Here is a 27,263-nt window from a genome sequence, read left to right on the forward strand (position 1 = left end):
TGTTCGGCACGGACGAGAAGGGTCGAGATGGCCTATTTCCGTGCTGTAATTGTTATATGGTTATATGGAGCAAAGATTAGTGGGAAGCCAGAGGATGGGGAAGATTTTAAAGAACAACAGAAGGTAACTAAAAAGGCAATACGAGGAGAGAAGATGAAATACGAAGGTAAGCTAACCAATAATATAAAAGAGGATAGCAAGAGTTTCTTCAGTTACATAAAGAATAAGAAAGAGGCAAGAGTGGAAGTTGGCCCACTGGAGAATGATGCAAGAGAAGTGATATTGGGGAATAAAGAAATGGCAGATGAGTTAAATAACTTTCTTTGCATCAGTCTTCACAGCGGAAGACTCCAGCAACATGCCTTAAATTCAAGAGTCAGGGGGTGGAAGTTAGTGGAGTGGTTATTACTAGGGAGGTGCTTGGAAAGCTGAAAGGGCTGAAGGTGGATACGTCACGTGGGCCGGATGGACTGCACCCTGGGGTTCTGAAAGAGGTGGCTTTAGAGATTGTGGAGACATTGGCAGTGATATTTCAAGAATCGCTAGAGACAGGAGAGGTCTGGTGAGAAAATTGTTAATATTACCCCACTGCACAGGAAGGGAGCAAGGCAGAATAGTGGGAACTATAGGCCGGTTAGTCTGACTTTGGAGGTTGGGAAGTCCATTATAAAGGATGCAGTTACGGAGTACTTAGAAATTCAAGACAAAATAGTCCAGTCAGCATGGCTTTGTGAAGAGGAGGTCTTGCTTGACAAATTTGCTGGAATTCTTTGAAGAAGTAAATAGCAGGACAGACAAAGGAGAGTCAGTAGATTGTTTACATAGATTTTCAGAAAGCCTTTGATAAGGTGCCACACATGAGGCAGGGACTCTGCCCACTCTCCTAACCTGTCCAAGTCCTTCTGCAAAGATGTGGCAGATGGAATATAGTGTAGCAAAGTGTGGAGTCATGCATTTTGGCAGTAGGAACAACGGCATGGACTATTTTCTAAATAGGGAGAGAATCCAGAAATCGGAGGTGCAAAGGGACTTGGGAACTGGTGCAGGATTCCCAAAAAGTTAATCTGCAAATCAAATCGGTAGTAAAGAAAGCAAACTCAATGCTAGCATTTATTTCAAGAAGGCTTGTATACAAAAACAGGGATGTAATGCTGAGGCTCTATAAAGGCGAAAGTCCATTCAATATGATCATGGCTGATCATCCAAATCAATATCCCAAACCTGCCTTCTCTCCATACCCCCTGATCCCTTTAGCCACAAGGGCCACATCTAACTCCCTCTTAAATCTAGCCAATGAACTGGCCTCAACTGCCTTCTGTGGCAGAGAATTCCACAGATTCACCACTCTGTGTAAAAAATGATTTTCTCATCCTAAAGATGGTCCTAAAAGACTTCCCTCTTATCCTTAAATTGTGTCCCCTTGTTCTGGACTTCCCCAACACCGGGAACAATCTTCCGGCATCTAGCCTGTCCAACCCCTTGAGAATTTTGTACGTTTCTATAAGAAACTATAAGTTTCTATAAGTTTCTATAAGAAACATTCCTTGGAGCGCAGGAAGATGAGGGGTGATCTTATTGAGGTGTATAAAATCATGAGAGGAATAGATCGGGTAGATGCACAGAGTCTCTTGCCCAGAGTAGGTTAAACGAGGACAAGAGCACACGGGTTTAAGGTGAAGGGGAAACATTTAATAGGAATCTATTCCAAGGTGCAACATTTTCACAGAAAGGGTGGTGGGTGTAGGGAATCTTCTGCCACAGGAGGTAGTTGAGGCAGGGTCTCTCCCAACATTTAAGAAACAGTTAGACAGGTACATGGATATGATAGGTTTGGATGGATATGGACCAAACGCGACCAGGTGGGACTAGTGCAGCTGGGACATGTTGGCCGGTGCAGCCAAGTTGGGCCGAAGGTCCTGTTTCCACACTGTATCACTCTATGACTCTAAAACAGTTACCAGAACTGCACACAATACTGACCTAACCAAAGTTTTATACAGCTGCAACGCGACTTCCAACTTTTATATTCAGTCCCATGACTGCTGAAGGCAAACATGCTAGATGACTTCTCTGCCACCTTATCCATTTCTGTTGCAACCTCCAGGAAGCTATGGATTTGCACCGCCCACGATCCCTCTGCATATCAATGTTCCTCAGGCTCCAGCCATCTACGATATATTTACCTCTTACATTTGACCTTCACAAATGTATCTTCACTCTGACTGGAATTTTACAACTGATTTTCATTTAGCTTTTCATGACAAACTATTCAGATGTCAATCTATTAAAGAATCTTTACCATTGGGTTCCAATCAAATTTTTATTTTATTTTAAGTGTCTCACTTAGATCTCTTGTAAAAGCGCAACATTCACATTTTAAAGTGACCTTCACTGTTACAACTAAAACATAAGGTATTGGCGTAACTCAGTGAATCAGGCAACACTTCTGGAGGAAGAAATAGGTGACTTTTCAGGGCAGGACTTTTTCAGACCAATTGTAGTGGGGTGGTGGGGAAATAAAGCGGAAAAAGCTGTGCAAATGAGAGGTGGACACAGGTGATTGGGGGGGGGGGGGGTGGGTGGTGGGAGGGGTTGATAGGCAGATGGTTGGAGTAAGTGACAAAGCTGGCAAACTGGTCTTTCAGATGAGGGGAGAAGAGGAGGAGTAACATTTAAAACTGGAGGGAGGGAGGGAGGGATATCAATCAGAAACAAATCGTCATAATGAATATCACCACTGCTCATGAATAAAGCAGGAAAGGAGTAGACAGCAACTACAGCAGAATCTCTAGTTCAGAGTTCAAGTTCGCCTCAAGTTCAGGTGAAAAGAGGAGAGAAATAGTGCACAATCAAAGAAAATAGTGCACAGTGCAATATTTACAGATTATCATTTAAACTCCTCACCACAAGGTTCAGCAACTTGGGCGGCACGGTGGCGCAGTGACAGAGTTGCTGCCTTTACAGTGCCAGAGACCCAGGTTCAATCCTGACTAAAGGTGCTATCTGTATGGAGATTGGACCTTCTCCCCTGCACGGGTTTTCTCCCGGGATCTCCGGTTTCCTCGCATACTCCAAAAACCTACAGGTTTGTAGGTCAATTGGCTTGATATCATTGTAAATTGTTGCTAGTGTGTGTAGGGTAGCGTTAGTGTGCGGGGATCGATGAAACAGGCGCCGTATCGTTTAACTAAATGAAACAAAAACTAAACTATTATGATAGGTATATGTACTCACTGATATGATATGTTCTGTATTTGTGCCGACTATATTCCGTTGTGCTGATGCAAAGCAAGAATTTCATTGTCCTATCTGGGACATAGGACAATAAACTCTCTTGACTTGACTAGGTAATACGCTCGACGATGCAATGGGCATCCAAGTAACAAAATGACATCCAGACCCAGTTTAAAGAACTCAGGTGCCAATGAATTGTTTAGATCCTTACAGTTGTATGGGTCCATCGTTGATTTTGATGTTGACCGGAAGTTTATTAGTCACATCTGGATGTGGACCAGGAATACCAAAGACATAAGTCAGGTGTGAAGGGCTGTTAGGAAATGAGAGCTTAAACATATAATTGATACACTGGTAGTTGTGCAGTTGCTCACCTGCATTTCATATTTCAGTGTCATGTGGAAACACCATGACCCTATTCCCACGGCTGAAACAAGAATAAAATTCAAAAGATTAAGAAAGGGGAAAAATATGGTGTTATATGCCCAAAGTTCATATTCAAAACTGCACAGAAGATGCTAGGTCGACAAAAGTGCTGGAGAAACTCAGCGGGTGCAGCAGCATCTATGGAGCGAAGGAAATAGGCAATGTTTCGGGCCGAAACCCTTCTTCAGTCTGAAGAAGGGTTTCGGGCCGAAACATTGCTTATTTCCTTCGCTCCATAGGTGCTGCTGCACCCGCTGAATTTCTCCAGCACTTTTGTCTACCTTCGATTTTCCAGCATCTGCAGTTCCTTCTTAAACACAGAAGATGCTAAGTTGCTTAAGATAAATAGCTTCATATATGTTTAAACTGTCGTTAAAAGTCTGACTATATGATTAAACTTTAGCAGTTTGTAATTTTACAAGATCTAAATTCAATATTGAACGATTGATTGAAAGACAGTGTGAAAACAAACCCTTCGGCCCACTCAGCTCATGCTGACTGTCGATAACCCGTTCACACCTTGTTCGATGTTATCCCACTTTCTCATCCACTCCCATTATGGGCAATACACAGGGGCCAATTATTGTACAAAGGCGCACGTCTTTGGCATGTGGGGGAGAAGCCTCAGCATCCAGAGAAAACCCATGTCGTCACAGGGAGAAGGTACAAACTTCATACAGAGAGCAGTCAAGCTCAGGATCGAACCCGGGTCTTTGTTGCTGTGAGGCAGCAGGACGACTAGCTGCGCTGTTTTCTGCCCCGTAAATATTATTTAATCCCATTCTACGAAAATTCTAAATATGAATTATACCAGTCATTCCACATAACCACATAATTCTGTGGCACATAAGCATGGGAATTTACCCCTTATGGTTACTTAATTGTTGCAAAAGACAGGGCGATGCAGAAAGGCACGTGCGAACAACTTCAAAGCACTGATCTTATCAGTTTTATACTGAAAACAAAGGCTTCCTCCATTAATTGAGCTCACTCCTTGGGGCCGCTTGTCAAACATCCGCATGGTGGGGGTCTTAAAGGATTACAATTTACACTGAATTCAGCAGTCTAGCAAGAGCCTTTGGCATGGCAGAACGTTCCCCATTCACACTCCCCCACCCCTCCCTGTACTAATCCTGAATTTCTCCTCATAGTTATTTGGCCGAGAACACCAAGAAATAGTCATAGAGAGTGGTGAATCTGTGAAATTCATTGCGACAAATGGCTGTGATAGTCAGCGACTCAACCGTATCCCCCACCCCCAGCAGGACCAAAAACAAGACCTGTCAAAGGGCGGATGAGCTCCTAGCGAGCCAACGGCCATCCACACTTCAGTAGAAGTTGCGATCACTATCGTACACGGCATTGTAAGGAATGATGATAAAGCACACACACCAACATCCTATACTTCCAGCAGCGGAAGTCCGCAGGAACTGGAGGACAGAGATGTGTGGTGCGTCCGTCACCGTTCCCGTCGGAAACCAGCACCACTGCGTCGCTAATGTTTTGAACGATGATGAATGAATGAATTTAAAAAATACATTGACAGGTTCTTGATTAGTAAGGGTGTCAAAGATTACAGGGAGAAGACAGGAGAATGGGGTTAAGAGGGAAAGATTTAGCAGCCACAATTCAATGGTAGAGTAGACTTGCTGGGCCAAACGGCCTAATTCTGCTCCTATAACATGAACAAATCAAGAACCGATCAAGCACCCTTTAAAAAAAACTCTCCAATTACTTTTTTCACAATTCACTGCCCTCTGGCTAAATGAACCCCTCCTCACCTCCATTCTGGAGGTGCATTCTTTTATCAAGAGGTGCGTCCTTTTATTCGGAGGCTATGCCGAGACTCTCCCACGACTGGAAACATCCTTATTCTTCTTTAATATCTCCTCTGTGCCTCCACATCGTCCTCAACCCCTCGATCCTATTTATCCCCAGTAGTCACCGGTTGTTAAGCAGCACTAAACGCTGGGCTGGCACTTTCACAACTATTTCAGTAAAGGACTCTCCTACACCATCCCCCATCCCACATGTCATCAATACCAAGTACTCGGGCACACCCCATTTTTTTTGTTAAAAATCATAATAGGGCCTATTCAATTACTGCTAAATTGTCTAAATTACCATTTGCAATCTAATTACCCATTTATGTTATAAAACTTCTTTTGAAAAAGGGTCTGTGCAAGGTTTTGGCAGATATGCTGAAATGACACCATCCATCTCAATGAGCAAGGAGACGTTTTTCTTCTGTGCTGCTCCCAACACCATCAGCGTGAGTTTTCACTTACACTAGTTTCTCTTTGAATCACTTCCCTCTGGAAGGTGACTCCGGACTGTCAAAGCTGCCACAGCCAGACATAAAAACAGCTTTTTTCCACGAACAGTAGCTCTACTCAATAACCAAAAATCTGTAGCCTCCTTTTGCTCTGGTATTTTATTTAATTCACATGTTTAATCAATAATGTTTTATTGTTCATGTTTAATGTTTAATGCGTCATTGACTGTGACTGTATGTCATGTTGTCACTTGCGGGCGGAGCACCAAGGCAAATTCCTTGTATGTGAATACTTGGCCAATAAACCTATTCATTCAATCATTCTCCAACAGTGAGAACATTTTAGAGGCAGAGGATAAAGTAAAGTTGTTTTCATTTTTTTTTTAAACGCATTAATCCAGCACACTAACTCTAATATAAAGGATGACAAAAATGCTGGAGAAACTCAGCGGGTAAGGCAGCATCTATGGAGCGAAGGAAATATAAAGGAATTGGGAATGTGCAAGGATTGTGATAGAAAACTATAATGCCTGCTATGCTGATTTAATCAGAATGATTGGCGTTATGTCCCTCAATTCAAACCCCAACTCAGATCAATATGTGTAGGAAGGAACTGCAGATGCAGGTTAGACACAAAAAGCTGGAGTAACTCAGCGGGACAGGCAGCATCTCTGGAGAGAAGGAATGCGTGACGTTTCGGGTCGAGACCCTTCTTCAGACGTCTAAAGAAGGGTCTCGATCCGAAACGCCACCCATCCCTTCTCTCTAGAGATGCTGCGTGGCCCGCTGAGTTACTCCGGCTTTTTGTGTCGATCTTCAGATCAATATGTGGCCAAACAATTCCCTTTATAAAGGACCATTGTATGCCACAAAAATGGAAGATGAGACAGCATCACCATATAATAACCATATAACAATCACAGCACGGAAACAGGCCATCTCGGCCCTACAAGTCCGTGCCGAACACTTATTTCCCCCTAGTCCCCTAGTCCCATCTACCTGCACTCAGACCATAACCCTCCATTCCTTTCCCATCCATATACCTATCCAATTTATTTTTAAATGATAAAATCGAACCTTCCTGCCTCATTCCACACCGCTACCACTCTCTGAGTAAAGAAGTTCCCCCTCATGTTACCCCTAAACTTCTGTCCCTTAATTCTGAAGTCATGTCCTCTTGTTTGAATCTTCCCTACTCTCAATGGGAAAAGCTTATCCACGTCAACTCTGTCTATCCCTCTCATCATTTTAAAGACCTCTATCAAGTCCCCCCCTTAACCTTCTGCGCTCCAAAGAATAAAGACCTAACTTATTCAACCTTTCTCTGTAACTTGGTTGCTGAAACCCAGGCAACATTCTAGTAAATCTCCTCTGCACTCTCTCTATTTTGTTGACATCCTTCCTATAATTGGGCGACCAAAATTGTACACCATACTCCAGAATTGGTCTCACCAATGCCTTGTACAATTTGAACATTGCATCCTAACTTCTATACTCAATGCTCTGATTTATAAAGGCTAGCACACCAAAAGCTTTCTTTACCACCCTATCTACATGAAATTCCACCTTCAGGGAACTATGCACAATTATTCCTAGATCCCTCTGTTCAACTGCATTCCTCAATTCGCTACCATTTACCATGTACGTCCTAATTTGTCCTATCACGTACTGGCATTTGTAGACAGACAGCAGTAAATAGGGATAATCTCCATCAGTGGTGGGGAGCTGATCAAGTGATCGTCGATTAATGGGAATTGTGAATATTTAGAGAAATAGATAATAGTTATAGTTAAGCTGTTTTGTTTATTACCACGTGTACCAAAGTACAGCAAAAAGCTTTTGTTGCGTGCTATCCATTCAGCAGAAAGATAATACATGATTGCAATCGAGCCATTGCCGTGTATAGATACATGATAAGGGAATAACGTTTAGTGCAAGGTTTAGCCTTGATGCCTTAAGCCTTAATGAGGGCACAGGAGTGTGCATATTTAAGACATAGACACAAGGAACTGCAGGTCTTTTTACAAAAAGAGTCACAAAGTGCTGGAGTAACTTAGTGGAAAAGGTTAGAAAAGCCTATTGAGGTATATATAATTATGACATATATAGATAGGAAGGGATGAGAGATATAGGCACTTTTCACCATATCATAGTTAGGCAAAACTAGAGGACAAAGTTTAACGGTAGAAAAGAGATAAAAAGGGGATCTGAGGGGAATTATTTTTTCATACCTAAAGAATGGCGAGTACCTGGAAAATACAGCCTCTGAGAGTGGAGGAAGCAGCAACTGTGAGAGTTGCCAACATCATTTAAGAAATGTCTACACAAGCACTTGAATTGCATACAAGCTACAAGCCTTGCTGAAAGGTGTAGGAAGAAACTGTAGATGCTGGTTTACACTGAAGATACACAAAATGCTGGAGTAAGTCAGCGGGACAGGCAGCACCTCTGGAGAGGAATGGGTGACATTTCTGAAGATGGGTCTCGACCTGAAACATCACCCATTCCTTCTCTCCAGAGATCCTGCCTGTCCAGCTGAGTTACTCCAGCATTTTGTGTGAGTCTTGCTGAAAGATTGGATGGTGAAAGAATAGAGATGGGCTCCCATTGGGTTGGCGTGGAACGTAGTGGGCTGAATGGCCTGTTTCAGTGCTGCATGACTATATAAGTAAGCATGCCCTTTGTGATCGTGGACTACAACCTCTAACTGTTGACGTTCCTCAAGCTCGTGTACCAATCATCCATAAATGGGTCACATTTAGTTTAGTTCAGTTCAGTTTAGAGATAGAGAGCGGAAACAGGGCCAACATATTAACACTGTCTTACACCCACTAGGAACAATTTTTACATTTACCAAGCCAATTAACCTACATACCTGTACGTCTTTGGAGTGTGGGAGGAAACCGAAGATCTCGGAGAAAACCCACGCAGGTCACGGGGAGAACATACAAACTCCGTACAGACAGCGCCCGTAATCGGAATCGAACCCGGGTCTCCAGCGCAGCATTCGCTGCAAGGCAGCAATTCTACCGCTGCGGCACCGTGCTGCCTATGTTTTAAGTATAGGCATCCATAGATTTACTATTCCCAGTAGAAGAATACTTACTGCTTAAGCAACATAAACTATGCATTCATCAATGCTTGAAGTATCAATCCTACATAATCATTCCACTCATTTGAAAGGAAAAGGTAGTTGCTTCTTCCCATTAAAATAACGTCAAATAGATTTGAGATTTTTTTTTTTTTTTTTTTAAAAGGTATTAAAGGTTTTAAGAATGTTAAAGGGTAAAACTGTTCCCTTAATTGACGTAGACACAAAATGCTGGAGAAACTCAGCGGGTGAGGCAGCATCTATGGAGAGAAGGAATTGGAACTCACCCGCTGAGTTTCTCCAGCATTTTGTGACTACCTTTGATTTTACCAGCATTTGCAGTTCTTTTTTAAACCCTTAATTGACGTCCTGTGGTACAGTGGTAAAGCTGGTAGATCTGCAGTCTCACAGCACCAGAGACACGGATTCAATCCTGACCTTGGCTGTCTGTGTGAGTGTTTGCAACTTCTCCCAGTGACCACGTAGGTTTCCTCTGGGGGCTCTTTTTGGAGGTTAATTGGCCGCTTTAAATTGCCCCTAGTTTAGTTTAGTTTAGTTTAGAAATACAGCGCGGAAACAGGCCTGTCAGTCCATCGAGTATGCGCCAACCCGCACTAGGGACAATTTACAATTTTTACCGAAGCCATTGAACCTACAAACCTGTACATCTTTGGAGTGTGGGAGGAAACCAGAGCACCCGGAGAAAACCCATGCGGTCATGGGGAGTGTACAAAGTCTGTCTAGTCAGCACCCGTAATCAGGATGAACCAGAGTCTCTGGTGCTGTAAGGCAGCCACTCCACCGCTGTGCCACTGTGCTATCCCTCACAGTGTGGGTGGACAGTGTGTAGGGAATGGATTAGAAAGTAACATAGAACTAGTGTGAACTAATGGTCAGCGATGACTCGGTGGGGGGAGTCAGCAAGGAAAGGCCTGGTTCGCTGTTGTACTGCATATTTCAGTCAAACAACAAGGGGGAACCAACTCAGTTATCAACAGGAAGAATTGGGGAAGAGGGGAAACAAGTACTTCCTTTCTCATGGTCCAATTCTATTCCTATGAACATGATCTGATGACCATACGCAAGAGTCACTAATTTGCTGCCATTACACAGTCCCAGCTGCAGTGGGCCACAAGGGTCTGTTGTAGCCATCACCCCCATTCTGGTCGACCTGTGAACCGTTGCCCCTCTCCTTCGACCGCCCTCTTCACCCCTTGTTTGCCGGGGGGGAGTGACTCCTGCAGCCGATCTTGAGGGTGCGGAAGGCAAGATCCCATGTGTCCTTATTAGGCCCCTTGACCAGCGCCCGCTGCCATTTCTCCAACTCCTCCATCCTCCTCTCCAATTGCCGGTCTTCAGCAGCGAGCAGGGGGTCAGGCTTCCCTCTCCAGGTGGGTACCTGGTTCTGCAGCCGTCGAGCCGGGTCTGCTGTTATTCTACCTCATCACACGGATGTGTTGAGTGAATGAAAGTCTACAAACTTATGTCCATCTCCACTATGTTCAGGCAGCAAACCTGCCAAACATTTTTTTTTTTTCAGACTATGTCCAAAGCTAAGCCAAGTTGGCTGCACAACAAGGTCCCCCTCGAGAGATTAAAATCCATCAAAGGTCTGGCACGCAAACAGTAAAACACGAGCAATAACACAAATCCCTGTTGATAAGGGAATGCTGCTGCAAAAAGTTTTGAATACAGTTTTCAATTAAAATGGAAACCAGCAGAGAAAATTTGAGGAGTAAAGGGCCTGTCCCACTGTACGAGGTAATTCAAGAGCTCTCCCGAATTTTATAAAAATCATACTTGTGGTCAGTACATCGAATGTACGTAGCGGCTACGTTGGAGCTCGTGGATGTCTCGTAGCGGCTCGTAATGCTAACGGCAGGTACTCCGGAAACGTGGTAACTTGTGAAGTTTTTTCAGCACTGTGAAAATGTCCGCGAGAGCCCCGAGTACCTACGAGCGGCTATTACCGTAATTCTCCGAGTTCGAATCAGGGGAAACTCGGGAGAACTCTTGAATTACCTCGTACAGTGGGACAGGCCCTTTAGGTGGTGGGACAGATGGATCTATCAGCCAGCAAGAATTCAAGGAAGACCTAACACTCCTCTGGTTAGGTCAATAACATGGACATAGCGTTCCTGGCACGGATGCAATAAATATACAAAAGAATGCAGACACTGCTTGGCACCACAATGGCAAAGACAGATCACAATCTCTACAATTAATCCTTTATTTAAAAAGAAACTTTGATATCATCAATAAACTCTTGGCAAATTTACATTACCAAATGCAACAGGCAGAAGAAATTTGATCATTCAAGCCTCTTTCTTCCTTGAGAAAGATTCAACTCTAGGGGAAATCTTCCATAGAGACAGGATAACAGCTTCTAACTTTGGCCCACCGAGTCCACGCCAACCACCAATCACCCATACATTAGTTATCCCAGTCTCGCATCCTACACACTAGAGGCAACTTATAGAAGCCAATTAACCCACAAACCTAATGTGTAGGAAGCAACCGCAGATGCCAGCTTAAACCAAAGATAGACACAAAATGCTGGAGTAACTCAGCATCTCTGGAGAGAATGAATGGGTGATGTTTCAGATCGAGACCATTCGACCAGAAACGTCACCCATTCCTTCTCTCCAGAGATGCTGCCTGTCCCGCTGAGTTACTCCAGCATTTTGTACCAACCCACAAACCTACATCACTTAAAAATAGCGGAGTCAGGGGATATGGGGAGAAGGCAGGAACGAGGTACTAATTGTGGATGATCAGCCATGATCACATTGAATGGCGGTGCTGGCTCGAAGGGACGAATGGCCTACTCCTGCACCTATTGCCTATGTCTTTAAAATGTGGTGGGAAACTGGAGCACCTGGAGAAAACCAAGTCAACAACCTCTCCCTCAGTGTCAACAAAGCAAAGGAGCAGGAAGTGGGGTGGAGTACATGGTGCTAAAGTAGGGATGGTCAACAGCTTCACGTTTCCATCTGTAAATATCATCACCAATTTGCCCTGGTTCAATCACATTGACTCTACGGGCTAGAAAGCACACTCATGCCTCGACTTCCTCAGAAGGCTAATGACTTTAGCAAATCTCCAATGACTCATAACAGTATATGCGCCATAGAAAGCGTCCAATTTGATGCCTCACAGCTTGGTATGGCAACTACTTTGCAAAATATATCAATACATTTCTGATCATTGTGGATGCAGCCCCGCCCATTATACATACCAGACTCCTCCTCCTCCTCCACCCCCTGATCAAATCCACCTATACTTTTTGCCGTCTTAAGAAAGCAAGCAAGGATGGTCCTTGGATGATTTCTTTCTTGACCCAAACACCTTTCATGACGTAAAATGCCACCTATCCACGTTCTCCAGAGTTGCTGCCTGACCTGCTATTCCAGCACTTTATGTCCTTTTCCCATTCATGTTCCAGTCATTCTCTCTTCTCCCGTTGGGGAGAAGATTTAAAAGCCTGAACGTACGCAGCAATAGATTCAAGAATAGTTGCTTTCCCTGCTGTTATCAGAGTCGTAAATAAACATTTCATACGCTAGTGATGAAATCCTAATCTTCCCATCTACCTCACTGCGGCCCTTCTAATGTTATTATCTGCACAGATCTGCAGCTGTAACACTTATATTCTGAACTCGGTTTCCTATCTTTTTCGCATTACCTGATTCAGTCACGTATGACATGATTTGCCTGGATAGCACGCAAAACAAATATTTCACTGCATACGTGACAATAATACCGAACCAAACTATAAGGTCAAGGGAAGGCCAGATGCATCATTTCTAGATAAGACTAGGAAGAAACAGTAACCAGTGGTGAAAGGCCCAGTAACTGAGGAACGCATATACGGTGTATATAAAGGTGGCCTGCAAAAGAACATGTCGCAAACCATGATAATCTGGAATGCAATACCAGAAAAAGATGGCAGAAGCTGATTTAATAGGAGCAACATTTGTACGTCTGAGTTTAAGGAACAGCAGAGGTGAAAGAACTTTGTCTGTTCAGAATAGCTGGCACTGGCATAATCACCCCTTTCTGCCCTATACAATGTTGGAAAATTCTAGCAAGAATTTATGTTGGCAAATGAGGACAAAAAATCTTTGCTGAATTCAAAAATGAGTAAAATGAATTCTTTGAATAACATGCATGCCATTCAAATTGGTATTGGTTTTATTAGTATTGTCCATGGTTCAATGGTTCTTTATCATCGTCACATGTACAAAGACTCAGTGAAATTCTTTTTTTTTGCGTACAGTTCAGTTAAATTATTGCTGTACATAAATACAATCCCAGATTAAGTACAGAACATATAGAAGCAGCCCACAGAGCCCATATGCAAGAGTTGTCATTTCCTGGTTCCATTTTAAAAGTCCCAGCAGTAGCTGGGCATCAGGACCCATTGCAGCCGTCACCTCCGTCCGGATCCTCCATCGACCCTCTCGTCTCCCCCAGCCCATCTTCAACCTTTGTGCTCCGGGGGCACATCCTGCAGCTGACCGTGACGGCGTGGAAGGCAAGACCCTAGTTATTCTCACCGGCCGTCTGTTCCGGCACCGGTCACTGCCGTCGCTGAATCCCTACACCTTTCTCTCCGATTCTCCCTTCCTCAGGGACGAGCAGGGGCCTTATCTAGCTCTCTCTTGAAAGCATCCAGAGAACCGGCCTCTACCACCCTCTGAGGCAGAGAAAATCTGTGAGAAAAAGTGTTTCCTCGGCTCCGTTGTAAATAGCTTACTCCTTATTCCTAAACTGTGGCCCCTGGTTCTGGACTCCCCTAACATCGGGAACATGTTTCCTGCCTCTAGGGTGTCCAAGCCCTTAACAACCTTTTATGTTTCAATGAGATCCCCTCTCATCCTTCTAAACTCCAGTATACAAGCCCAGCCGCTCCATTCTCTCAGCATATGACAGTCCCGCCATCCCGGGAATTAACCTTGTAAACCTACGCTGCACTCCCTCAATAGCAAGAATGTTCTTCCTCAAATTAGGAGACCAAAACTGCACACATTACTCCAGGTGTGGTCTCACCAGGGCCCTGTACGACTGCAGTAGGACCTCCTTGCTCCTAAACTCAAATCCTCTCGTAATGAAGGCCAACGTGCCATTAGCATTCTTCACCTCCTGCTGTACCTGCAAGCTTACTTTCAGTGATGGATGTACAAGGTAGCAATGTCACAAAATTTTGAGATTTAAAAAATCAAGTCTTTAATTTATCCCATCAGATAAAGCATAAAAATAACTTTAATTTGACACCTAAATCACTTTCATATCTTCAGTATTAAAAATGTTATGGTCATTTTCATACTCGGAAATTGGCATCTTGTTCCCTATTGCTTTTTCATTGACTTAACACAAAAGCTGTGATCGAGAACATTTAAAAGCCCATAACTTTCTTAAAATTTAAGAGAACTGAAAGAAATGTTCAGTTATTATAGATTGAAGAATTCTGAAACAAATCTTACTTAGATGACTTGAAATAAAAGCATATAATTAGTTAGTTGCCTAATTGTAGCTAATTACAAAATTCAATTACTAGATCTAAATACCCTAAGTGTCCAAATAACATTCACACAAGAATTCAGAATATAACATAATTTTAAAATCTCATTGTCATGGCCAAATGGAAGGAATTTAATGTTTAATACCTGTAAATTAATGGCCATTTAAATCAGCTTGCGAGTGGGATTTTCTGGAACGGGACCATTTGGAACGTTCAGGTTGCGGTGAATTTAGTCCCCCATATCGGCAGCAAATACATTGCCGGTTCTTCGGGGGGAAAAATCACTGTTTCGCAACTTAAAATGTGAATTAAATGCATCTTAAGAAACACTTTTATACATAAAAATAAACTACTTTCTTTTACCTGGTCCTCCATAAAATCCGTCCCTGTTGTCGGCATTGACGGCTTCAGAAGCTGGTTGTAAAATCATTCCAGCGATTAACTTGTCGGGTGAATTTTTTTAAAAAACACACAGAACGGCTGTCGGACGATTCTTTAGCAACATCTTGCACTTCAACAAATATAATTCAGGACCAGGTCGGGAAAAAAAACCCGTTTTAACCCCGCCCCCCCCCCCCCCTCAAACGCGCCAAAATCGCGCACACGGCCAGTGGCAGAATTGCAGCGCCGCTGAAGGTAAGTATTGTAACATACCTATACAAGGACACCCAGGTCTCGTTGAACCTCCCCATATCCTAATCTGACACCATTCAGATAATGTGTACAGGAAAGAACTGCAGATGCTGGTTTAAATCGATGGTAGACACAAAATGCTGGAGTAACTCAGCGGGACAGGCAGCATCTCTGGAGAGAAGGAATGGGTGACGTTTCGGGTCGAGACCAGTCTGAAGAAGAGACTCGACCCGAAACGTCACCCATTCCTTCTCTCCCGAGATGCTGCCTGTCCGTCTGAGTTACTCCAGCATTTTGTGTCTCCCATTCAGATAATAATCTGCCTTCCTGTTCTTGCCACCAAAGTGGATTAACTCACATTTATCCACATTATACTGCATCTTCCATGCATCTGCCCACACACCCAACTTATCCGCCCTGCAGCCTCATAGCATCCTCCTCGCAGTCCACTCTGCCACCCAGCTTTGTGTCATCCGCAAACTTGGAGATGTTACATTTAATTCCCTCGTCTAAATCGTTAATATATACTGTAAACAACTGGGGTCCCAGAACTGAGCCTTGTGGCACCCAACTAGTCACAAGATAGATTGGGGTGGCACGGTGGCGCTGCGGTAGAGTTGCTGCCTTACAGCGCCAGAGACCCAGTTTCGATCCCGACTACGCGTGCTGTCCGTACAGAGTTCGTACGTTCTCCCAGTGACCACGTGGGTTTTCCCTGAATGCTCTGGTTTCCACCCACACTCCAGACGCACAGGTTTGTAGGTTAATTGGCTTCAGTGAAGATTGTAAATTGCCCCAAGTGTGTATGATAGTGCTAGTGTACGGGGTGATTGCTGGTCAGTGCAGACTCGGTGGGCCAAAGGGCCTGTTTCCACTCTGTATCTCCAACCAGGAAGCGGCCATTCCAGGTGGCCCAGCCGCCGAGAGGACTCTCCCGACGCCGGGGCAAGATCACCCGGTGTGAACGGCCAGGGACATCGGGCCTCCGTAGAGGCAATTGCGGTGGCCTCAATAGGCCTGACTTTGGGGTGAACTTGGGGTGGGGACTGGACATTGTGCCTTCCCCCACAGTGCTCTCCACTGTGGGGGGATGATTTTTTTGTCTAATTGTAATCCTGTAAGTCTGTGTCCTAGATGGCTGCCGTGAAGAGAGAGTGGACGCTGGCGCGCGTTGGCTGCCGCTGCTCTCTCTTCACATTGTGTTTTTGATTTTCTGTTTTTGGATTGAATTCTGTTTTTAATTTGTGTCTCTGTGATGTCTTTATTACATATTTTATTCCGATTATATGTTTTTTTTCCGATTAATCTATGTAAGGTGTCCTTGAGATGTCTGAAAGGCACCCATTAAATAAAATTAATTATTATTATTATTAAACTAAACTAAGTTATGGGTTTGGGAGCTACAGTCAGAGTAGCCTAGGAGAGTATTTGTAGTGCTTCCGATAGATGAAACGCACTGCGGCAGGGCATGATAGTGATGGACAGAGTGATTTGTAGTGTTAAATGAAGAGTCAATCAAAAAGGATGCTTTGCACCCTGGATGATGTTGAGCCTCCACGTTGGAATGTAATAGTCACACAGATATAGAGCACAGAGACAGATCCTTCAACCCAGCTCTTCCATGCTGACAAGGTTCCCCACTGAGCTAGTCCCACTTGCCTGTCCTTGGCTCATATCCCTACACAAGTAGCTTTGATAGGAAAGGTTAAATGTCTTTTAAATTGCAATTGTACCAGTGCCTCTACAACTTCCCCTGGCAGCTCATTCCATATACTACCACTCTCTCTGTGGAAAAGGTTGCCCCTCACGATTGATCGAAAATGCTGGAGTAACTCAGCAGGTCAGGCAGCATCTTTGACGAAAAAAAAAAAAAGTGACTTTTCAGGTCGGAACCCTTCTACAAACTCCATCCTTAATAGAGTCCAGGTAGGTGAGGAACCGTTTATTGAATGAGTGGATCTGCCATAGAATGTAGTAAAGTTGGGGTCCATTACAGGTCTGGGTAAGCGAGTGAGTGATTCTGAAGAAGGGTTCCAACCCAAAATGTCACCTATTCTATTACCCCAGAGATGCTGCCTGACCTGCTGAGTTCCTGCAGTATTTGGTGTCTATCTTCAGTATAAACCAACATCTGCAGTTCCTTCTTACACAAGCTGCCCCTCCACATGATTCCTTTTAAATATTTCCCCTCTCACCTTAGACCTATGCCCTCTGGTTTAAAACATCCGTACCCCAAGGGAAAGGCTGTGGCTATTAACCCTTTCAATGCCTCTCATGGTGTTATAAATCTCTATGTCGCCTCTCAGCCTCTTATGCTCCATGGGAAAATGACACAACCTCGCCTTATGACTCAAACCTTCTCAGAACATCCTCAAATCTTTATTTCACCCTTTCTAGTTTAATGACATCCTTCCTACAGCAGGGCAACCAGAACAATACTGTACTCCAAATGTGGCCTAACCAACATTTTGTACATGTCCCAACATCTATACTCAAATATTATTTAAAAGACTTTTGGATAGGCATAAGGATATTCAGGGAGTGGAGGGAGATGGATTGTAAATAAAATTATGAGAGCCAATAGACAATAGGTGCAGGAGTAGGCCATTCGGCCCTTTGAGCGAGCACCGCCATTCATGGTGATCATCCACATTTCAGTACCCCGTTCCAACCTTCTCAACATATCCCCTGACTCCGCTATCTTTAAGAGCACTATCGAACTCTCTCTTGAAAGCATCCAGAGAATTGGCTTCCACTGCCTCCTGAGGCAAAGAATTCCACATTCACAACTCTCTGGGTAAAAAAGTTTTTCCTCATCTCCGTTCTAAATGGCCTACCCCTTATTCTTAGATGAACCATAGATGGGGTAGATAGTCAGAACCTTTTCCCAGGCAGGAAATGTCCAACACTAGAGGGCATAGCTGTAAGGTGAAAGAAGGAAGGTTTAATGGAGATGCGTAGAGCAAGCTTTTTTTAAACACATAAAATGGTAGGTGCCTGGAACACATTGCAAAGAGTAGTGGTGGAGGCAGTTATGATAGTGACGTTTAAGAGGCTTTTAGATAGGCACATGGAAGTGCAAGGATTCGAGAGATATGGATCATGTACTGGCAGATGAATCCAGTTTAACTTGGCACCTTGTTCAGCACAAACATTATGGGCCGACGGGCCGGTTCCTGTGCTGTACTGTTCTGAATTGTATGAAGCATACAAATTAACCAAAAAAAGCAGCCTACCAGAGGACTGGGAGAAATTCAGAGTCCAGCAGAGGAGGACATAGGGCTTAATTAGGAAAGGGAAAATAGATTATGAACAAAAACTGGCAGGGAACATAAAAACTGACTGCAAAAGTTTTTATAGATATGTGAAGAGAAAAAGATTAGTTAAAACAAATGTAGGTCCCTTGCAGTCAGAAACAGGTGAATTGATCATGGGGAACAAGGACATGGCAGGCCAATTGAATAACTACTTTGGTTCTGTCTTCACTAAGGAAGACATAAATAATCTGCCGGAAATAGCAGGGGACCGGGGGTCAAATGAGATGGAGGAACTGAGTGAAATCCAGGTTAGCCAGGAAGTGGCGTTAGGTAAATTAAATGGATTAAAGGCCGATAAATCCCCAGGCCAGATAGGTTGCATCCCAGAGTACTTAAGGAAGTAGCCCCAGAAATAGTGGATGCATTAGTGATAATTTTTCAAAACTCTTTAGATTCTGGAGTAGTTCCTGAGGATTGGAGGGTAGCTAATGTAACCCCACTTTTAAAAAACGGAGGGAGAGAGAAAACGGGGAATTACAGACCAGTTAGTATAACATCGGAAGTGGGGAAACTGCTAGAGTCAGTTATTAAAGATGGGATAGCAGCACATTTGGAAAGTGGTGAAATCATTGGACAAAGTCAGCATGGATTTATGAAAGGTAAATCATGTCTGACGAATCTTATAGAATTTTTCGAGGATGTAACTAGTAGAGTGGATAAGGGAGAACCAGTGGATGTGTTGTATCTGGACTTTCAGAAGGCTTTCGACATGGACCCACATAAGAGATTAGTATACAAACTTAAAGCACACGGTATTGGGTGGATTGATGTGGATAGAGAACTGGCTGGCAGACAGGAAGCAAAGAGTAGGAGTAAACGGGTCCTTTTCAGAATGGCAGGCATTGACTAGTGGGGTACCGCAAGGCTCAGTGCTGGGACCCCAGCTATTTACAATATATATTAATGATTTGGCCGAGGGAATTGTATGCAACATCTCCAGGTTTGCGGATGACACGAAGCTGGGGGGCAGTGTCAGCTGTAAGGATGATGCTAGGAGGCTGCAAGGTGACTTGGATAGGCTGGGTGAGTGGGCAAATGCATGGCAGATGCAGTATAATGTGGATAAATGTGAGGTTATCCACTTTGGTGGCAAAAATAGGAAAGTAGACTATTATCTGAATGGTGGCCGATTAGGAAAAGGGGAGATGCAACAAGGGGGGAATCTTACAAAATTCTTAAGGGGTTGGACAGGCTAGATGCAGGAAGATTGTTCCCGATGTTCGGGAAGTCCAGAACAAGGGGTCGCAGTTTAAGGATAAGGGGGAAATCTTTTAGGACCGAGATGAGAAAAACATTTTTCACACAGTGGTGAATCTCTGGAATTCTCTGCCACAGAAGGTAGTTGAGGCCAGTTCATTGGCTATATTTAAGAGGGAGTTAGATGTGGCCCTTGTGGCTAAAGCGATCAGGGGGTATGGAGAGAAGGCAGGTACAGGATACTGAGTGGATGATCAGCCATGATCATATTGAATGGCGGTGCAGGCTCGAAAGGCCGAATGGCCTACTCCTGCACCTATTTTCTATGTTTCTATGTTCTATGTGCAGGCAGATAAAAGTTGATCTTGGCATCATGATTGCCAATAAACATTTTGGGTCAAAGGGGCCTGTTCTTGTGCTGTACTGATCTATGTTCCAAAAGCCTGATCAATGAAGGCAAGTGTGCCAAACACCTCCTGCATTGTCCTGCCCACCAATGCCACCACTTTCATGGAACTATGCAGCTGAACACCCTAGGTCTCGCTGTCCTGCCTTGTTGCACTTGCAAATGGTGCATACGCTTTGGGATGTCAGGAAGTGTGTCATTTACTGAAGGATACTCAACCTCTCTCTGACCTACTTTTGATGATACACAATGCATGTGGCTCCACAGTTATCCCCCGGCACATCAGTGTGGTGGAGGAGCAGCAATTTCTACAGGTGCCATTTAATCTGCCACTATATCTTTGGGATGTGGGTGGCACCTGGGAGAAACCCATACAGCCACCCAGGTGCGAGTCACACATGCACGGCAACTGAAAGCATGTTTGAACCAGTCGTCGCTGGCACAGTTCAGCAGCGCACCAATTGCTGGACCACTGTGCCACCCACATGGTCTTACCTGGGCAATCTTCCAAATAACTGGGTGGACGGCAGCGTTGTAATTGTACCGGAACAGCTTAGCTAAACACGCAGCCAGTTCTTGGGCGTCTTGAGTAATAACAGTCGGGAGTTGTCCGATTTCATTGCCTTTGTTGCTTCCAGTGATCTGAGCCGTTTTCTTTTTAAATCACATGAAGTGAGTTGAATTGGCTGAAGACTCGCCACGGTGAAGAAACTCAAGAGAGGGAATGATCAATCTTCTACTTGAAAATGTGATCTGCGTGTGGTCACACGTTTCAGTGCAGTCTAGAGTACTTGCATGCCAGGCCTTATTTGCTGTTCAATTGTCCACTACCATTCACAACTAAAGGTAGACACAGAATGCTGGGGTAAACTCAGCGAGACTACAGCATTTTGTGTTTATCTTCGGTTTAAACCAGCATCTGCAGTTGCTTCCGACACCATTCGCAACTAGATGTGGCAGGGTTGCACAGCATTGATCTGATATTGTGCTTGTGGAATTGCCTACCCACTGTCATACTATTCTGGCCACGTAGCCCACGCATAACACCAGATTGAAGTTCATAAATGTGATAATAAATGCCCTTTGTATCCTTTGTATAAATCCATCATTCATAGGAGCACAGGTAGGCCATTCGGCCCATCAAGGCTACTCCACCATTCAATCACGTCTGATTTATCTTTCCCTCCCATCCCCATTCCCCTGTCTTCTCCCCATGGCCCCTGACACCTGTACTGATCAAGAATCTATTCATCTCCGTCTTAAAAATACCCAATGACAGCCTCCACAGCCGTCTGTGGCAATAAATACCACAGATTCACCACCTTCTGACTAAAGACACATTGAAAACCCTCGGATCATCTTTAATCAGATTTCACTGGAATTTATCTTGCACTAAATGTTATTCCCTTTATCATGTATCTGTACTAGATGGCTCGATTGTAATCATATATTCCACTGACTGGTTAGCATACAACAAAAAGCGTTTCACTGTACCTCTGTACACATGACAATAAACTCAATTAAAACTAAACTAAATAGATTGGCATTTCATTGTCAAGTACAGGTATGACCATTGCTGCTCAGAGTACTGTGTTGTCCATTCATTTATATCCATCTGCTAATTGTATTGTGTTTGTATTCATCTTTGTATTAATTAAACATTCATATTATTATTAATGTTTAATGTTTTGTCTCATTCCTAACTGTCACCGTATGTCATGTTGTCACTTGCGGGCGGAGCACAAAGGCAAATTCCTTGTATGTGAATCCTTGGCCAATAAACGTATTCATTCATTCATTCCTTCATCTACTCCCGCTTTATATCTAAGACTATCAGCAAGACACCACAAGCCAAATTTCTATAACTGAGTTGGCACTAACATCTCCAAGTTAATGATTAGTATGAGATTTTAACACATTTCAAAGTAAAAAGGACCATCTAGTTAGTTCAAGCTATTTTTAACAAAGGAAAATGCCAGATGTCTGTGCGTGCAAAGCTCAAAGCTCTACCTCGTGTTCTGAGCATAAAACCTAGGCTCATATTTTAGTGGAGTGAGAGAATATTAATGGAAGGTACAGTACTCTGGATGAGACTTTCTTGGAAACATCCTCTCCACATCCACTCTATCTGAGCCGAGATTCCACAGAATCTAGAATTTAGAAAATCTTATATGTCAATTCTTCTGCACAGTTCAAATAAACACATCTAAATAGTTCTGCTTACGCGCCACTCTGTTATTATGAAACCAGGTATGTGAAGAAGAAAATATGTCCTACATTTACATCAAGTAGATTCAAGGAGGTGAAAAGCTTTTTAGCCGAACTGAAATCCTGTTACATTGTTACAGTATTTAATAAGCAATTCACATTGTATTGCTGAAGAGAAAGGCTTCAAAATTGTCTTGCCAAGTGGTTACATGTAAAACCACTGTCAGTCACCCAACAAAAGGTGAAAAGTTGTCCACGTTTGTCTTTCAGCACAGAGGATGACAAATCTATGACAGGTTAATTATTAAAGGCACCTACTCAGTGATAAACTGCTCACTGATGCACAGTGTGAGTTCCATCAGGTTCACTCAGTTCAAGACTTCTCACATCCTTTGTCTGAAGGGAAACTAAGGAACAGAATCCCCGAGGTGAGACGAGATCAACTGCCCATTTAATACCAATTGTTTAACCAGATGTGACTGAAGGGTTACTTGCAACATTGAAGTGACAAGAGACGAGGTAAAAGCTAGTTGTAGGTAGCACAAAGGATGTGGTAACCAGAGAGCAATGATCTCAAATGATCGGACATTGCAGTAGAAGTACCTGATGAGTGTTCTAGGTACATCCATTTTTAGATGCTTCATCAGTGTCTTGTGCTTCATTCTAAGGCAAGAGAGGACTTCATGAACAAGAGTGGACAGTCGTGTTTTATGACTGTTGGCAGACCAATTTCCCTCCTGGGATGAATAAAATTCTATCGTATCGTATCATATGAGTGGCTGGAGTCATGGGCAGAAATCCTGGGGGGGCACAGGATGGGGCACGTCCCCCCCCAAAGCTTTGAGAGGTGGGGGACAATCTCCCCCCCCCCCATGTTTTGTAATCCGGACTTTATCAGACGCTTTCTAAGGGCTGAATCGACACGTTCACGGGGTCTTTCATCGCCCGGTGCGGCCTAAAATCAAAATGAAAGCCCCCGCAAATGGGCCGATTCAATCGCACGATTCGGGGCGGACCAAGCTGCTGTTGCTGGAGTTCGGAGTCGGTCACCAACCAGGTCAGCTCCCGATGTTACCGTCCACAGAGTCCACGGCCGAAGCCGCATGCGCATGCACGCTCGCGGCCGCCAAGAAATTGTGTCCCCTCCATGTTTTGATAGCCATTTCCGTGCCTGGCTGGAGTATTCAGTTACATCTGCAAATCTCTCGGTAATATAGCAGTTCAGGATCACAAATAGCAAGATCCTAAAACACTAGAAATATCCCGACTTGAGCTGGTAAGTGGTTGGTCCCATATGAAGAATACAAATGGCAACAATTTCCAATCAGAAAGCCTAACAAACTCACCAGGATTTTTAACGGCATTAGCATCATGGGATTCTTCACAATAAACATTCTGGGAATCGCTTTTTGCCAGAAACATAGGGGACCAGCTCTGCAAATATGCTGGCTGCAAGAATAGGTCAGAATATAGGCATTCTGTTCCGAGACTCAGTGCCCCAACTCCCTAAAGCCTTTCCACCAACTGCAACCTGAAAGAATGCTTTGGAATGGACCTGAATAAGCAGTTCCAACAATAACAAGAAACGACTGTAATTACGCTCTTGGAAAACCTACTGCATTTGCGCACTCCACTGACAAACAATGCCTACAATGTACATTCTTTATAAGATGCGCACACACTAGCAAATGGCCACAAATGTACTCTGGGTCATGTCTTCAACATCTATTAGGTGGGATGCGCAAAGATTAAAGGAGATGTGCGGGGCAAGTTTTTTTTTTTTATATAGAGGGTGGTGAGTGCCTGGAACGAACTGCCAAGTTGGTGGTTGAGGCTGATAGGCTAAGGTCATAAGGGATAGGAGTAGAATTCGGCCATTGGGTCCGTCAAGTCTACTCCACCATTCAATCATGGCTGATCTATCTCTCCGTCCTAACCCCATTCTCCTGCCTCCTTTGATTTAGATTTAATTTTGATTTGATTGTAGATCGTAAATTGATTGGGCCAAAAAGAAATATATAAACCAAGTGCACAAACTCAAAGATATGTACAGATATATATCTATAAAAATATTCAAAGCATTGAAGTAGTTCTAAACACACAGCCAATTTCATTGTTTTGACTAGAATTTCAGGAATTGGATGTGCAAAATTCTAGTTGGGCAAAATACCCTGCAGTCCTGCTTTTAACCAACTAGGCGCGATTTCAAACAATAAAGTAAAGTACATTTGCACCTAAATACCTTCACAAGAATTCAATTGTCTCTGAGTATTTCACAGAACAGTAATAGTTCTATGGTTTCCCCTCAGCTACCTTCACGTGCATTTATTGCTTCAGGGATTTTGTTGTGATATGCCCTAGTGACTGTGCCCTAGAAACAGTGACCGACATTTTGATTGCAAATTGTTTTGGGACATTGAAGATGTAAGTACTAACTGAGCATATGGTTGAAAAGATAAGGTACATAGAGTCTTTCAAATCCTGTGAAAAAGCTGGTCACAATGCAGTAAGAATTAGGGTGTTCCAGAAGGGTAGATGATAGATACAAAAGGCATTGGGTGAAAGTGTTCAGGTGGCAGTTGTCCAAAGCTATTTATGACAGAAAACACGATACGATAGAACTTTATTTATCCATGGAGGGAAATTGGTCTGCCAAGTCGTAAAATACAAGAAGATCATGAAAGATGATATTAAAGTGACAAGTGGAAAGGGTTGGGAATGTGCAAAGATTGGGGGGAGGGGGGAGTTTTACAGTTTGATAGCCACAGGGAAAAAAGGCCCTTCACCCACAATGTCCATGCCTAACAGGATATCCAGTTAAACTAATCCCCTCTGCCTGCAAGTGATCCCTATCTCTGCCTGTCATACATAGCCCGGTGACTAAGTAAAATCCTCTTCACTTTAGACCTTAGAGATGCAGTGTGGAAACAGGCCCTTCCACCCACCGAGTCAGCACCAACTAGAGATCACCCCGTGTAATAAGACCATCACACGCCAGGGACAATTTATAATTTACAGAAGCTAATTAACTTACAAACCTATACATCTTCGGTTCTCCACCCTCAACACACAGATGGCTTGTGGCTGCAAAGCCCAGCTGTCGCTGCTTACTGTTAACTGATAAGCTGCTCAACTCTAGAACTGTTTCTGGAGACTGAGTGTCTGGCAAACTCGCTCCACTCAATCATCGGCATGAGAAGTGATAACTTGCAATGCTTGGTCCGCTCTGGTTTAGTTTGGAGATACCGTGTGGAAACAGGCCCTTCAGCCCACCGAGTGCACGCCGACCAACCATCACCCATACACTTGTCAATGTTATCCAGGTTTTGCATCCTCCGCAAGCAAAAAAAATGTACTTAAGTTGATAAGTAATAAGAGCAGAATTAGGCCATTTGGCCCATCATTTACTCCGCCATTCAACCATGGCTGATCTTTTCCTCCTAACCCCATTCTTCTGTCTTCTCCCCATAACCCCTGACACTTGTACAATTCAAGAATCTATCTATCTCTGCCTTAAAAATATCCATTGACAGCCTCCACAGCCTTATGAGGCAATGAATTCCACAGATTCATTGTGAGGGACAAGGTAACTTCTGGAGATATTTCTTTGTTCTTCAGTTTTGGGATGGGGAAGACCTCACTTCTGCTTGCATTCTAAGTAATGAAATAGCTGGAAAATGTCACCTGCCTCACACATGCCAATCACCTGGAAGAAGCGGAAATTTAGAAATATTTCAAATAAACCCCTTCACAAGCTTTATTCTTTAATCATTACCTCAAAATGCTTTCACTGAGGCTTCTTCTGCTGTCATTCTGCCCTGTCAGAATAAAAGGAAGTACCTTTAGAAAGGAGAAGAGGGAGGAATTTCTTTAGTCAGAGGATGGTGAATCTGTGGAATTCAGAAGGCTGTGGATGCTGTCATTGGGTATTTTTAAGGTGGTGATTGATAGATTCTTGATTAGTAAGGGAGGTACAGGTTATGGAGAGAAGGCCAAATGGGCTTGAGAGGGATAGATCAGCCATGACTGATTAGAGGGGTAGACCGATGGGCCGAATTGCCTAATTCTGCTCCCATGACTAATGATCATATCACCTCCTCCCATAATCCCCATCCAAAGTCCCTCTCCCTCCACTGACTCACTCCCTGCACAAGGTTTCTGCTACCTTCTGTCAATTGAGTCAGTGACCCTCAGTAAGCCAGGCATACTGAAAGATCTGAGTGGAATCTGGAATGCTTGAGGGGAAGAGCACCGCCTTCTTTCCAATTGCCCAAAAGGTATCTGATTGTTTTCAAAGTCAGAGGATTGTGTTGAGTTTTCATTATCCTGCTATAGGAAAGATGCCATTTAGCTGGAGAGAGTGTAGAGAACAGGGTTGGGCAATCAAGAACTCGAGTACATTAATTTAAGGTGAGAGGGGAAAGATGTAATAGGAACCTAAGGATTCATATTTTCACACAGCTGGTGGGAATATGGAAATGAGCTGTCAGAGGTAGTTGGGACGGGTGCAATAACAAATTTAAAAGACATTTGGACAGGTATATGGATAGGGAATATTTAAAGGGATATAGGCCAAATGCTAATGGGACTAGCTTTGATGAGGCATCTTATGGGCCTGTCCCACTTAGGCGATTTTTTGGGCAACATGTTTTTCGGCGATAGTTGCGACAATTATTGTTGTCGTAGGTTGATGTATGTGTTGTCGTAGGTGAATTCCATTAAAACTAGTCCCTGGCAGTCACCTAAAGAGTTGCCTAGGTAGACAAAAGTGCTGGAGAAACTCAGCGGGTACAGCAGCATCTATGGAGCGAAGGAAATAGGCAACGTTTCGGGACGAACGGGTTTCGGCCCGAAACGTTGCCTATTTCCTTCGCTCCATCGATGCTGCTGCACCCGCTGAGTTTCTCCAGCAGCTCTTTTGTCTACCTTCGATTTTCCAGCATTTGCAGTTC

The 27,263-nt window shown here is 43.7% G+C and overlaps 1 protein-coding gene across 3 annotated transcripts in view; it reads right to left on the reverse strand.

The window, feature by feature from the left end:
• The window catches only part of acer3 (alkaline ceramidase 3), a 192,005-nt gene that overhangs the window by 110,919 nt on the left and 53,823 nt on the right, over positions 1–27,263 (reverse strand). For all 3 annotated transcript variants that reach the window (XR_004412413.1, XM_033023385.1, XM_033023386.1), the window contains exon 3: positions 3,609–3,661. Coding sequence is in view for 2 of the 3 variants with exons in the window: in XM_033023385.1 (XP_032879276.1) it covers positions 3,609–3,661 (53 nt within the window). In the remaining variant the exon portion in view is untranslated. The remainder of the gene's footprint in view (positions 1–3,608; positions 3,662–27,263) is intronic.

The sequence above is a fragment of the Amblyraja radiata genome, chromosome 6, assembly GCF_010909765.2.
Source record: "Amblyraja radiata isolate CabotCenter1 chromosome 6, sAmbRad1.1.pri, whole genome shotgun sequence".
In the NCBI taxonomy this organism is placed as follows: domain Eukaryota; kingdom Metazoa; phylum Chordata; class Chondrichthyes; order Rajiformes; family Rajidae; genus Amblyraja; species Amblyraja radiata.